The 15003-nt window shown below is 46.1% G+C and overlaps 1 protein-coding gene across 3 annotated transcripts in view; it reads left to right on the top strand.

The window, feature by feature from the left end:
• Window positions 1-15003, top strand: part of Sash1 (SAM and SH3 domain containing 1) — a 224507-nt gene that overhangs the window by 194239 nt on the left and 15265 nt on the right. For all 3 annotated transcript variants that reach the window (XM_029482360.2, XM_021174241.3, XM_021174240.3), the window contains 7 exons: window positions 1300-1646; window positions 6564-6638; window positions 8138-8281; window positions 10258-10393; window positions 11153-11322; window positions 12376-12585; window positions 13276-13426. In XM_029482360.2, the coding sequence (XP_029338220.1) occupies window positions 1300-1646; window positions 6564-6638; window positions 8138-8281; window positions 10258-10393; window positions 11153-11322; window positions 12376-12585; window positions 13276-13426 (1233 nt within the window). The remainder of the gene's footprint in view (window positions 1-1299; window positions 1647-6563; window positions 6639-8137; window positions 8282-10257; window positions 10394-11152; window positions 11323-12375; window positions 12586-13275; window positions 13427-15003) is intronic.

The raw sequence follows: 15003 nt of genomic DNA, 5'->3' as shown, positions 1-15003 counted from the left end.
CTGCTCAGCTGGTGGAGATCTTCAAGGCTCCAGTGTTTCCTTATAATTAAGGGATGCAGCCAGTTGGGCTCTACACCCACAGCTTGACCTAATTCCTCCCTCACATCTGTTCACATAACACATGCAGAAAAGAACTTGGCTCTCCTGCCAGCACATCCAGGCCTTTCCACTGGGCTCCAGAGGCCTTGGCTCGATACCTGGCCCCAGCGAGAGCGTCAAGGCCTGGAAGCCGGAGCCCAAGTGGAGCACTTAGTGAGCTGCCTGCGTGTCAAGGCCCTTAAATGCCCTTGCTATTTCCTCCGGGGCTGGGTGGATGGGAATATCTGGCTGCAGTCACTCAGTTCCCCTGGCTTTTTGTATTTGGCCAGGCAACTGGAGACCATTTGTCAATCACATTTGCAAGTATAACCCTTTATAGTGTTTTCTCCACCCAAACTCTCGGAGATTTAATCACTTAAATGGCATATGTACCAATAAAAAAAAAAATCATTGTCTGACATATGGTATTCATCACACTCCAACTATAAAAGCCACCAGAGCTGACATAAAGGAGGGTCTTTTAGGACAGGGAAGACTGTTCTTAGCTTCTGAGTGCTGCACTTGCATACCACGGTGGCAATCGTGCAGTGCTAACATATATCATAATGATGGGCCTTGATTTCTGCAAATGGCATTTTTTAATAGGTCAAGGGAGATGTTGGTCTACAAACTTGTTTTGGAGGAAAATAAAAAGATACCACAAGTTTCTCAGCTCTAGTTTTGTAGTGCTAGGTTTGGATGTAAAACTGCACACGTGCTGAAAGCTGGATAAGTCCTTCCTGCCTTTCAGCTATGCCCCCATCTGGCTTTTGGTTTGGTTTGGTTTTTAGTGTCAGTGTCTCAGGTAGCTTAGGCTGGCCGTGACTGTATTTAGCAGGGGATGACACTGGACTGTTCATCTCCACCTTCACCTCCCAAGCTGGGCTCAACGCCATGAACAGTAAAACCAGCAAGCTTTTATTTTGAATCTCATTAAGTTAGCCGGGTTGATCTTGAACTTGCCATCCATCCTCTGTCAGGCCCGGCACCTCACAAATGTGTAATGTTAAGCTTTCTTGAAACAATACACTGTAGTTTGATTACCTTCGTCGTTTCGTGTGCATTGACCTGTATGTAAGTCATGTTTATGAAGAAGTTCAGCTCATAGGGCAAACAGGAAGAACATTACCATTGGCCGTGTGGGATGACGTGTTTTACAGATATAGACAAAGGTGTATGGGACAGTCACTCACAGGAGACCTTGTGTTGGTTCCCTTCCAGGTGGAGAGGAACATGTATTTGAGAATTCCCCAGTCCAAGATGAAAGATCTGCACTCTACTCTGGAGTGCACAAAAAGCCATTTTTCTATGATGGCTCTCCTGAGAAACCTCCAGAAGATGATGCAGACTCTCTCACCCCATCTCCATCATCCAGCAGCCTGGATACGTGGGGAGCTGGCCGGAAGTTGGTCAAAACCTTCAGCAAAGGAGAGAGTCGGGGCCTGATTAAGCCCCCTAAGAAGATGGGGACATTCTTCTCCTATCCAGAAGAAGAGAAGGCCCAGAAAGTGTCCCGCTCCCTCACAGAGGGGGAAATGAAGAAAGGTCTTGGGTCTTTGAGTCACGGGGTAAGTACCGATGGTGTTTTCTTCTATGACAACCATCGGCGCAGGCACCACTTTCTGGTGTCCCTGGAGGAGGTTCAGAGCATCCGCAAGCAAATCCGCTTGAAGAAAACGGATGCTAATTATTCCTGTTCCAGAACTTTTCTCTGCCAGCGTCCCTCCAGAAAAGGAGTAAATGGCACCACCTGTGACCTGCTGCCACGGCCGAAGCCCAAGGGGGGCAGTGGCTGCGGCTTGGCTGGCAGGAGGGGCCGAGGGCGCACCTCAGTCAGCGAGTTCAATATCACCTATGTGGTGGAGCGGAGCCTCTACAGCCACCTGAACCTGACCCAGCTCGTGCGTCCTGCCTCGGACAGGACGCTGAGCAAGGCGGAGAAGCAGGACCTGAGGCGGTGCTTGCTGGAGGAGGATGAGGAGGCAAAGAGGAAGTGGGCTGCCACGGTGGACCGCTGTACTAAAAGGGTTCTCTTGAGAATCCACCAGAAGTCTGTGAGTCACCAGGATGGTCGTGAGGAAGGCCTTGTCATTTTCATGATGTGTAGTCAAGCGTTATGGCCTCTCTTCTCGAAAAGCTGCCTTCCTTCAACTAACTCACCACTTCGGGGTCCATTCCTGTCACTCTCCGATTTCTCGCCTTTCATCTTTCTATAGCGGTGCCTTTTTCTTATTTCTGTCTGCCCTTTGGCCAATGATATTCTTAACTGGAACTAAACCTTGAAGTTGATCTTCCAGGGTGCGGGGGTGGGCTTTGGCTAACTTCTAGAAGTGACTTTCTTTATACCCGGCCCCGGCCATCTTGTCACTTGACCCCAAAGAGGCTGATTGGAATCAGAAGGACATTGAACCCTGGAAGAGATGCCTGCTTTTTTCCATTAATGAAAACAATAGGAATGACCTGACGGACAGTCTGCCATCACCATCCTTAAATACATTTCTTTAATAGTAGAGCTAGCTTGAAAGTTCTTACATCCAAGAGAGGCGGGGGGGGGGGGGGGGGGGCGGGGGGGCGGGGTCACTTAAAGCCTTTTTATTTTAATTAAACCAATTCAATATTTTTACTTTTTAAAATACAGGACTTGGCATGTAGTAATGACCTCCACAGCTGCCACTCAGATTCTTGTGCACAGCAAAGAAAAGGGCTTACTTACACAATTGCTCATTTCGTGAATTTTTGTTTTTCAGTTTTCATATTGAAGGATCAGGGAAGCCTAGTTTAGCTTTTCCTTTCAGAGAGTGACTTAGTTTGAACTTGAAAGTATAGATATTCCCCCTGGATTCCCACCTAACTCCGAGTTTGCACAATGGCCCATGTAAAAGGGGACCGCGTGAGGCGGAGCTGGCAGTGCTGCGCTCTGGCACCTTGCTTAATCCTCCCGGGGCCGCTGGCGCAGAGCCCCTTTGAACGATCTGAAAGAACCTGTGGAGAAGAATGGGCTTCCAGGGTCCCTTTTCCCAGGGTTCCTGCACACTCATGAATAGGATGCTCTTGTCCAGAACTGTATAACTGTAATTTAAATTCAAGCAACTGAGTTCTGCTTTTGTGAAAACGAAGACGGATTGGCCACTGCCATCCTTCAAGTGACCTCCCCTGGTTCTCAGAGGATCTGTGGGTCTTTCCTCACTTTGGGGTTTTGAAAATAATTCCCATGTGTGTTGACTTCCGTCCTAGATTTTACTTTCTGTCTTTTCCCATCCTTATGAGCCTTATAACACTTTTTTTTTTTTAAATGCTACCAGTCTGTTGAGAAAACTTTGCTTCTGTCTCTCTCTGTATCCTGGCAACAGTGTTTTGATTTTCCTGGTTTGTTTTGTTTTGTTTTAATATCAGAATTTTCTTCGTCACCCATTCATTCAGTCTCTGGTGTGCTCTAACCTCCATATCTTTTATAAAACACTGGGCTTGGTGTCAGAGTTGAGCCAGGTTCATCATCTGCCAGCTGGCTTTCAAACATCAGCACCACTCATTAACGATGGCATGATGAGCTGGAGGCTTTTAAGATGCTCAGAGCTGAAGACAGTACTGGGCAGTTTTAATACCCAAATTAGAAATCTGTGCATAGCCACTCTTGAGAATACAGTTGTATAATTAGAAAAAAATAATTTCCTCATTACTTGGACAAGATAGGCTAAAGTCAATGTCTTAAGAGTAGAAAGCAACGGACATTTTTGATTGGCTGTCTTATTTCTTACTGGGCTTGAACCCACAGCCTCATGCATGTTTAAGTAAGAGCTCTACCACTGGGCTACACTCTCTTACTTCTTTCGTCTCTCAGGTCAAATGCTCCTTTCTGTTCCCTTTGTCTTTCTTCACTTTACCCCAAAGTGCACAGTTTGCTTTAATTTTCAAACTTGATCTTTTTTGTTCTTTAGAGGTGCCATACTTGCTTGACCAAACCTCAGGGAAATGATAACGCTTTAAATTCACTGGAAACAGTCACTTGTCTTGCTTTTAATTTTTATTCATTCAAGTTTTTTTGTTTTTGTTTTTTTGGTTTTTTTGTTTTTGTTTCGGAACACAGGCTTGCATGACACTTTGGAATCTTGTCCCTTTGGAATTCAGTCTCACTCCCAACATGTTGTCAGTGCATGATCATCCCATTGGCTCGCTCTCCTCATCCTAAGCATCAGCCAGAGAATGATTTTATAATTATCTGTACAGCCATGAATGAATGAAAAAAATATTTTTTGCTTGTGCTTCGTTAATGTAGATCACCAGAGCTCAAAGATTTTTTTCATTGCTTTTTTTAAATCCATTTTTCCTCCGGAAGGAGTCTGCTCCTTTAAGAACTGGTGCTCGAGGGAGACTTGAGAGCTTCCTCCACTTAATGCTCCAGGCTTTCTAGCCCTCCGCTGAGCGACGGGAAGGAACCTGCCTCCGATATCTTAGCATACAACCTGGAAAGAGTCTAGCTGCTGCTTCTGAAAACTAGACCGTTCTTCAAGCCCTTCACTGTGGCATATAAATGCACGCAACAGGCACACAAGAACCTCAACAGGCTTCTAATTTATTACAGTCATCGTTTCCACATACATTCCTTGTGCGTTATTTCATGTGCATCAGAGGAAAGCACGCTGGGCCCCAGTGTTACCGGAGATGTTGTCATTTAACGCATGGACGTGCAAAAGCCATACAGTGATCAGACATCTGGGCGCCACCCTGTGTCTGTGAAGCCCTGAGTCACAGGAAAGGAACTAGAGTAAAGTCCCTGCCTTTGCAAAACTGAGAACATGCATTTGGCACCACGAGCTATGAGGGCACCACGAGCTATGAGGGCAAGTTAATGTTGAAAGTTTGCCTTGAGGTGGGCCGTGATCTCCTTCCCCGGTGAAGTGAGCTGTATTGGTTTTCTATAGGGAAGCCTTTCTCGTTTTATGGACTGGACACATCTGGTTGACTGTAAAGAGAGCAAGGCTAGCTGCTGATATGTAGTATACAGTTGAGCGAACTCCCACTGGGAAGGGAATAAGTAGGATTAGTGAAAGCAGCACTGTTCCTGTGAGACGGGTGTCTTCTGCTCCTCTCACTCGCCACCAGGGCCACCTCCCTGTATGGCCCGTTCCTGAGTGCTTTGGTTTTACTATTGAACTCCCAGATTATAAAACCCAGAACGAAGCTCAACGCCTCGCCTCATCTACACGGTTTTAGTCTTGACTAAGCCTACTAATCAAAGTGAGCTCCCAGCCTCTCAGCAGAACCAAAATGAGACAGCAGAGAGTAAATGAAATCTCCAGGGTGTCTGCTTTATGACCAGCCATGTGCTATGGTCAGATGTGTGGTGTGAAATACTATCTCAGTGCAGAACCCCAAGGTCACAGAGTTTAAACACTTGAGCTGTGGTCACACAGCAAGCAAGTGGCAGAACCAGAAGTTGGATCTATGTACAGGGTTAAGAAGCCGACTCATTTTCCTCCTAGACTGTGTCTGCTTTCTTGATGCAGTACATTAATATAGGTCTAAAGTATATCTGGTTAAAAGAAGCAGTGCTTAAGTATGCATTCTGCTTTTCCATCCGTTTTGTGGCTGTTGTTATGGTCTCTGAGCAGCAGGTCACACATAGCATCAGAGCCCAAATCTGCCATTCAGGTTTTCCTACCAACTGCCTTTACAGTGTTACTTACAACAAAACGTAAAATACATCGGAGAAAGAAGACCCACATGGGCGTCGAATGAATTTTTATTTTTTTAATTGCTAGGAAAACAAGAGAAATCAGACACAAGTTCCAGAAGCAGATCATAGAAATATTAAGGAGGTTCACAAATTTTGAAGCCAACTTAAAAGTACAATGAACTTTTTGTCCATTTTTACAACAGCTTCTTTTCCTGCTGAGAGCTAAGTATGTGGTCAATGACAGACACACCATCAGCCCCTCCACCACCTTCACCCCACAAATGGGGTGCCATCCGCTGTGAGAAAAGGGGTTAGAAGTAATCCAGAGGAACAGTTAGATGGGAAACTTATCTGCATTTTTGGCCAGGCTTGGTGGGGCGTTTAGTGAGGACCCCTTTTGGTCTGACTAGGTGTCTTTAAACATAACCATGCCCTGCCCGGTGTTTTAAAACTAAACAAGACAAAAATCATTCAGAAAGGCCTGCTGTCCGTGACAGAGCACAGCACTCCTTAGGTCATGGAGAGGCGAGGGGACCTTCCTCCAGCACTCCCATTTGTGAAGGCTTATTTATTTATTTTCTTAGAGTCCCTGGCTTTGCATATTAAGGGACTTTTAGACCCCTAGTGGCCTGAGCAAACACCAAATAAGAAAGGTCTCATGTTTTTCCTCCTCATGTCTCATGCCCCCTTCCATCCTGTACATGTACGTGTGAGTCGGAGGTGCCTTGCACCGGGGGACACGTGTTGGGGTGTCTGTGGCTGCTACGTGAGCATAACTGAATTGTTTCCACCTTCCCTCTCGCTTCCACAGAGAACCTGCAGTTTTGGTGGATTCGACCTGACAAACCGTTCTCTGCATGTTGGCAGTAATAATTCTGACCCCACGGTAAGTGGGCCACAGAGAAAAGAAGTTGGTACCGGATTGCAGTGACCTGGGTTCTCCCCCTCCCCACCACCTCTCCTCCCCAGCACCCCACTTAGTGTCTCAGAGAGTTGATTCCGGCTTTGCACAGTGGTCCCAAACAGTGTTTGCCATGAAGCTCCGCTGCTCCCAATCTTGGAGACAGTCTGCTATTCCCCATGGGATGGCTGATGACCACCCATCTCTGGTGCCTGCCATCTCCTCAGGACACCTTTAGTTCTTTAGTGCCCTTTCTCCAGCGTTCTGTAAGTAACACACACAGATTTGGCTCCTGTGGCCTTATGTGCTTTATAAAGCACATAGGCTTTGTACCTCTGAGCCTTCCTCCTCCCTAGCCTCAGTTGCCCAAGAAGGGTATGATCTGAGGGAACCCTGTGACCTGGGCATCATTGAGCAGTCTTATTATAGGATCAGTGCATGTACTACCAAAGCCTACAATAAGAGTAGGTGTTCTCATGTGAGCTGTCCTGACACAAGCCCAGTTTTCTCGGTGTCAAAGCAAATCAGGGCCTTGATTACCAAGGTTCATGTCTCCTCAGACATGCTTCTGGGCCATGGTCCAGGGCCAGGACACTGTGGTAGTGTTTAAAGTCCCCTAAAATTCAGGCCCCAAGGGAACAGGTGAGCTTTCCGTGGTTTTGCTTCTCCCTTAAATATTCTGCCTTGAGACTATAAAATAAGAGTTTGTGCTTTATAGCTATGATCTTATGTCAGCCAGAATACACACCTGTGAGATAAGAAGTGTTAGGAATTTCCTACAAGATTTAAGCTGTGGTTTTTGGGTATCAAGTTTTATTGATTCATAAGCCAATAATTTTATGTTGTCAGTTTTTAAAAACACAGAAATCCCCCTCTCACCCACTTATCCTGTCTTCGGAAGGTTTGTTTGTTTTTTTGTTTGTTTGTTTGTTTTGTTTTTTGTTTTTTTTTAATGCAAAATAGAACAAGAGGTGGCTACAGTCTAGCTTGTTCAGAGAAACAAGTTACACTCTTGAGCCTTGGCCATACCAAGCAGTTCTGTGCAGCTTGGTAGATAGTGTAGATAGCGCCCTCACGCCCACCTCCTGTCCTGGGGATGAGTCAGTATGGACCCCTCCCGTCTCCCCAACTGCTGAGGTTTCCTGAATGCTGGACCCTCTAGATCGTTCTTCCGTGATGCAATGCAGCCCCTCAAGTGTTTTTTAAATGGTAGGGGAAAAACCCAACATAATTAGAAAAGCATGCACTAAGATTAAATAAAATAAAAAGTGCCTCAAGCCCAGTATAAACACGCAACAAAATATTTCGTGGTAGATTTTAATTCCTAATCTCGAAGATAAATAAAGCCTTTGCTCTTATTTGTGTGACCCTGTGGGGAATGCTAATATTTTCCTGAGGTCTACTGCATTGATGGTGTGAGTAATGGAACTGGTTTGTAGCCTTATCTCCTAGGACTAATGGCATTTATGCTCCGTTTTTTGCAGGGTAAAGAGGGAGATTTTGTGTACAAAGAAGTCATCAAATCCCCTTCTGCCTCCCGCATCTCTCTCGGGAAAAAGGTGAGATCAGTGAAAGAGACCATGAGGAAGAGGATGTCTAAAAAATACAGCAGCCCGGTCTCAGAGCAGGTATGTGGCCACCTTGCCGAGATCCACGTTCTTGCTGGGGATGGTCTGCCTGGGCTATTGAATGGTGTTATGAATATGTGTTCCTTGGCATTAATTGGCCACTAGACCAGGCCGTATTTGTGTAGAAAAAGCAGGCAGTTTGAGAAACACTCATTAAGCAGTCAGGGCTTTCCAGACAGTGTTCTCAGTGCTGGGAATATGAAACACAGACCCTATGTATCAGTGACTTTTCTGGTCACTGCATCAAAATACAGGACAAAGGCAACTGAGGGAAGGAAGCTCACAGCTTCAAGACATGGTGTATCATGACAGGCTAAGTAGTGGCTTGAGTCAGCCGGTCACCCTATGCCCGCCATCAGGAAGGAGACACAGAAATGTCTGCTGCCACCACTCAGCCTCTTCTCTCCTTTGTGTGCAGCCCAGGACCCCTGCCCATGCAATGAGATCACCCACATGTAGGGTGGGCCTTCCCACCACAACTAAGAAATCTAGGAAACCCATCACCGGCACACCCGCAGGCTCATTTCTGTGGTGGTTCTAAAGCCTATCAGATTGACAAGATAAACACTCGCAATAGGTCCTCCATTTCAGAGAACCCAAGACAGGGCCACATTTTTACAAAACAGGTTCTTAGTGCGGCAAACACTCTAGCACGAGAGACTAAAGCTAGTGGGTATATTTAAGCACAAGGCAGAATCAGAGGATACTTTTTCTAAAACACCCTTGTTATGAATTACCTATTACTGGGTGCCTCCTCAAAAAGAACCCTTTGGAGTTATAGAGATAGCTCAGTGGTTAACAGCACTCACTGGCTGCTCTCGGAAAGGACTCAGGTGTGATTCCCAACACCCACATGGTGGCTCACAGCAGTGTGTATCCAGTTCCAGGGAGTCCAGTCTATGCAAGTACCAGATGAACACACATACATGTAGGCAAACACTCGTACACCAAAAATAAAAATTAGTAAATCTTTTTTTTTTTCTTTCTTTTTTTTTTTTTTTGGTAAAATGGTGTTTGTCAGCTGTCTTTTCAGATGTAGGATATACTGTTCTAGATGTATGCAGCAGGTCTAACAAGGAATTTTACACAATCCTTTCTGGCTACTAGATTCTGTTAGTCTTTCGTGCTTACATAGGGGGTGAGAGGAGAGGCTGTCTCACTTACTGGGATTGTATGGCATCGGTAGGATATGAAGCTGACGTCTCACCCCTGGTTCTATAGAAAACCACCTGCATCATCATTAGAAACATGTCCAGTTTCTGTGTTAACTGCACGTGTGGAAGGAAGGAAGGAAATTAGGAGGTCTAAACTTTGAGATAGTTTTGACCTTTGGTTTCAAAACCTTCTCCTCCTTTGACATGCTCAAGCTGAGAGCTTGCTTGAAGTATACAAGGAATGTTGTTGCCCCGGCTAGCCAATGCAGCCAGCTGGGACAGGAAGCATTTTTGCTCAGCTGCTGCCCCCTGGTGGGTAAACACCAGCATCTCCCTCTTCCAGTCACTCAACAATTTATATAACTAGAAGCACTCTGGTCAGTTATGTCTAGGAAATATGCTTTTTCTTAGTGTAGATGCTTTCCCCTTAGAGTTAATCATCTGCCCTCTGATTGTACTTCTAAATATCACGTCAAGAGTAGACTGAACTCGGCCTGCATTGAGGCCCAGCTTGTTCCTGGTGTACTAAGTCCCAAAGCCTTTAGTTGTTTTTATATATGGCAAACAGAGTTTTCCTAGAAAATTTAAGAATACCTGTTTGAACTTGAAAACAATTTGGGGTTACTTAATAAGCAGTCCTAAGGGCTACATATTTAGATGTAAACAAAGATTTAGGCTTAAAGGGAGACTATTGTATGTAAGATCAAGCGAAGGTATAAACAATCAATTTGACTGGTAAGGTTGAGGACCAAGTCATCGACTATGATAAGTAAAACATCACCTTTCTGCTCAGAAAACTCAATTCTACTGAAACTGTTTCAGGACTCGGGGCTCGATGGAATGCCCAGCTCCCCCGCCTCAGGAAAGCCTGACTCTGAACACGCGGACAAGCCTAAGCTCAAAGCCGGAGGCTCTGTGGAAAGCCTTCGGAGTTCTCTGAGTGGCCAGAGCTCAATGAGTAAGTGTGGTTTGTAATTCATCATGGCTTCCTTTTGGAGTTCCAGTCAGATGTTCATTTGCGCCTCAAATCAAGGCAAGCTAAGGATGAGTATAGTCTAAGCAATTGCCCTTAGGATGCTATTATAGATTCCTCCAACCGTGGTGCAGAAGAGGATGTTTTAATTTTGATTGCTGAAGATAGAAAATTTGTCTCTGAGGAAGAACCTAGAGAATAAGCCAAAGGTCAAAGTGCATGAAGATGACCAACAAAATACAGGGGTCTGTGCCATGAGCAGAATCCTAAATTCCTGATACAAATGTGACTCAGCTGCCCCAGGACCAAAGACACCTGGTGTTGGCCAAACAATGAAGAAGAAGTGAGGTCAAATTCAGAACTTTAAGTTGTCTCTCTCAGGCAGGCAAGCACTTCACAGCTAGGGTTGTTTCCTCCTCTGTAACAACACGAGGGAAAAATGGTGTACTCCAAATGAGGTGTTGCATGCTATAGACAAAGGCCAGGGCGATACACCGCAGCATCCTCCCCTGGTGGGTCTCGGTGTCACAAGGACAGGGTGCTGGAAGTCCACAGTCAAGTTAGGATCTGGGTTAGGCTAGCAGAAGGCTCACACATAGGCCTGGCTGTGGTCCTGACAGAATGCTGTGGCTTGTAGCTTCCCTTCCTGGGCCTTATCGATGCACAGTGCTGTTGGCGCCTTTCATCTTTGCTGCCTGGGAAGGCTGTGTTTAATCCCCCGTGCTCCCTGCTCTCCCTGTCCAGGTGGTCAGACAGTGAGCACCACTGACTCCTCCACCAGCAACAGGGAGAGTGTCAAGTCCGAAGATGGGGATGACGAAGAGCCACCCTATCGGGGTCCCTTCTGTGGGCGTGCCCGAGTGCACACTGACTTCACCCCCAGTCCCTATGACACAGACTCTCTGAAGCTCAAGGTAGGCTTGTTCTTCATCTTGGGCAGCTAACCCAGGCCCTCCTGTCTTCCAGGAAGGCCTTCTCTCTTCCCTGCCAATGGATGCTGGACTCTTACCATGTAGACCAGATCATGTTTTGGCCACACTGGGCTCCTTTCTAGTGAAAATAAAATAGAACCAGACTGTGATGAAGGATGCAGAAGCTGTGTTCTAGCTCTCTCTTGCTTCCTCCCCTGGCTTTACCCTTTGACCCCAGCTTCCTTCTAGAACTTCCATGCCTATCCTGCTATGCTTCCTTTATCTGAGGGGAATAACCGCTCTCTGTATGTATGTGTACAGAGATGTTTATGTGGGATCTAAAGATGCAATGGAAAATAGTTCATAGGTTGTGGCCACAAGTTAGGGAACACCCTTTTAAAACTGGGGGCAAGGATTCCAACAGCCGAGGTAGGCAACCTGACTGCAGCATGGCTGACAGATAAGGCCTGCTCTACCCTGCTGAGCAGGAGATGGGGAAGGCTGTGACCTGGGGTCAGTGTGGCATCTAGCACAATTAAAAGTATCAGATCTGCTCTCCGTAAAACTCCCAATCTTATCCTATCTCAGTCACTCAGAATGGTGACCTCTGGCGCTGGGGTGATGACTCAGTCAGTAACATGCTTGAGCACCAAGCATGAATACCTACCTACGTTCATATCCCCAGCGCCTATGGAGAAACTGAGGATGGTGGCGTGCCTCTGTAACACCAGTGCTGTGGATGTAGACATAGGTGGGGTATTCCCCAGAGCTCATTGGCCAGCCAGTCTAACCATCTGATGAACTCTCAGAAGTAAGACAGGGTGCAAGGGAGAAAAGCACTGGACATCTACCTCTGGTTGCCACATGTGCACATGTGCACACACCCATATCCACATGAATACTTGGCACATGTGTAAAAATGCACACAGGATTAGATAGGAAGGAAGCTGGGACTGTAATCGTGATCTTGTAGCATTTCCCCAACCATCTGAATTATGTCATTGCTCAGGCTTAGACATCTACCTAACGGAAAGATCTTTGTTCCCTGGGCCACAGAAAGGAGATATCATTGACATAATTAGCAAACCACCCATGGGTACCTGGATGGGCCTGCTGAACAACAAAGTCGGCACGTTCAAGTTCATCTACGTGGATGTGCTAAATGAGGAAGAGGAGAAGCCCAAGCGCCCTACCAGGAGGAGGAAGAAGGGAAGACCATCCCAGCCCAAGTCTGTGGAGGATCTCCTGGACCGGATCAACCTGAAAGTCAGTCACTGTTACTCTTGTCCTACCTGTGTCCTTGTCGCTTGTCCTCTCTCTAAACTGGATGGGTGATCATGTCACCTTGCTGGTGTGACCCACTAAGGTTACGAGTATTCAATAAAAATGGTTACCAGTATCCTAATGTTACCCTGGCCCTTCGCTAAGGGCAATAGTGCAGCGTAAGCCCTAGATCCGAGTTTGCTTTTGGGGAGGGCTCTGAACAGAAACCCAAGTGTTCTGCTCACAGCCAGCTCCAGGGGACCATGAGGCACCTGCCTTCTCAGCTCTCCCTGACCGTGACTCCCAGCATCTTCTAAAGGAGTACAGCTACCATGGTAGATTCTAGTTTTCAACTTGTAAAACATCTTGGTCCTGAGAAATTCATAGGGTTTGCTAAGTTGAATTTGAATAAGTCTCCCCCACTGGAATGTTAAGGGGAAGCCGTCTCACTACAGGCTAAGTGGTGATAGAGGAATTAGTTCCTTCTTAAGCCATTAGTGAGTGAGCCTATAAACCCCATCTGCCTACTAAGCTGGAAGACAGGGAGGCCCAGGATATATTATAAATGATACTCATCTCTTGACGAGCATAAGGACTATGGGAAAAAGTCTGAAGGGTCTGAGGCTGGCTGTGTGATATGGGTTACATGGCTGGGCCACAGACTCACTTTGATCTTCTTGCTCTGCCTCCCAGGAACACATGCCCACATTCCTGTTCAATGGCTATGAAGACCTGGACACCTTCAAACTCCTGGAGGAAGAAGACTTAGATGAATTAAATATCAGGGACCCAGAACACAGAGCAGTTCTTCTGACAGCGGTGGAGCTGTTACAGGAATATGACAGTAAGCTCCTGCACATGCGCGACACACACACACACACACACACACACACACACACTCACACACTGCTGGATAAACAGCAGCATTATGATTATGAACGGGCCTCCAATAAGCTGTCATTGTGTACTTGGGGTACCAGGAGTATTCAGTTGGTCTTTTTCTTTTCAAAGCCAAGGTTAACTTCTTATTATGACAAAACAAACACAGAGCAGACATGCCTGTCAGTATGTGTGAAAAGAGTGCCAGAGGCTTTCTGAAGGGACCAGTAGGTTCCCCGTTGTTCCCACTGGAACACACATCCATTAAGAATCCCTAGGTTGGCCTGGAGAGATGGCTCAGCAGTTAAGAGCACTCACTGACTGCTCTTCCAGAGGTCCTGAGTTCAATACCTAGCAACCACATACATGGTGGCTCTCAACCAACTCTAATAGGATCTGATGCCATCTTCTGGTGTGTCTGAAGATAGCTACAGTACACTCATACAAAAAATGAATAATTAATTCTAAAAAGGATGGGGGGACCCCTTGGCTAAGTAGAGGGGCAAAAAAGGCTGACCATTTAGGAGTCTCTTTGCCCATCTAAGGGTTTATTATTTCCAAAGTGTGGGTTGTTTTCTTACTGAATAGGCTCAGTAATGAAAAAGTAAACCCATCAGTTTCCAGGAAAGACAGAAGTGTCTCACTGAAGTGAGTGTGTGGATCAGGAGTTCCCAAATTCAGTGTGGGAGCTTCTTCTTTATACTGTGTGCACGGAATTCAGGACCTTCATGGGTTTTGTTGTGCCCATTTCTGTTGCTAAGCCAGGCTTATCATGGTCCTTATTCTTCAGTCTGACATAAAAACAGTCCTGAGTATTCATTATGGAGGATGTATCCTTTCCAGTTCTTAAATCCAAGCGCATTTCCTTTATGTGCACTGCTGCCAAGGTATAAGTAGCCCGTGGATTTCTACCACTCAAAGACACATCAGAACCAGGGGCAATGGTGGAGTGAAGGCGTACATTACAAATGGTCTCCAACTTAGGGTTCTCTTACTTTTCTGATGCCAGGAATGCAATACACAATTGTTAGAAACTATACTTCGAATTCTGGTTCCTGTTCTTTTTCTAGCCAAGCAGTGTGCAGTCTGCACACCTGTAGTGCTAAACAATAGCAGTGAGCTGGAGCCCTGGTCACCTCTGAGACCATGATGGGCAGCGGCTAGCACTGGGTGGTGTCCCAGATTGCTGAATAGTCTGCTCAGTGGATTAGGGGAGTTAAGGGCATCTTAGCTTATAATACCCGAGTACACTGTCGTAAACTGAGGCTCATTTGCATTTCCTGGCTGCATAAGACCCGAGGAAAAAGAAGCAGCTGTATTAATAAATTCACTCTTTAAATTACTACCAGTAGCATAGAGGAACACTATCAAGAGAAGTCTGAACCTTAGACGTGGTGGTTAATTGTGAGCTTGACATCATCGAGACCACCTAGGCGACAAGCCTCTGGACACTTGTGTGAGGAAATGACCTAGAATAAATTGGCTTTGGAGCATGTCTGTGAAGGATTGTGTAGGTGAGGCCCGTTTAAGTGGAAAGACCCG

The sequence above is a fragment of the Mus caroli genome, unplaced genomic scaffold (assembly GCF_978045245.1).
Source record: "Mus caroli unplaced genomic scaffold, Mus_caroli_1 scaffold_9, whole genome shotgun sequence".
Lineage (NCBI taxonomy): Eukaryota > Metazoa > Chordata > Mammalia > Rodentia > Muridae > Mus > Mus caroli.
This window is presented reverse-complemented; position numbering and strand designations above follow the sequence as displayed.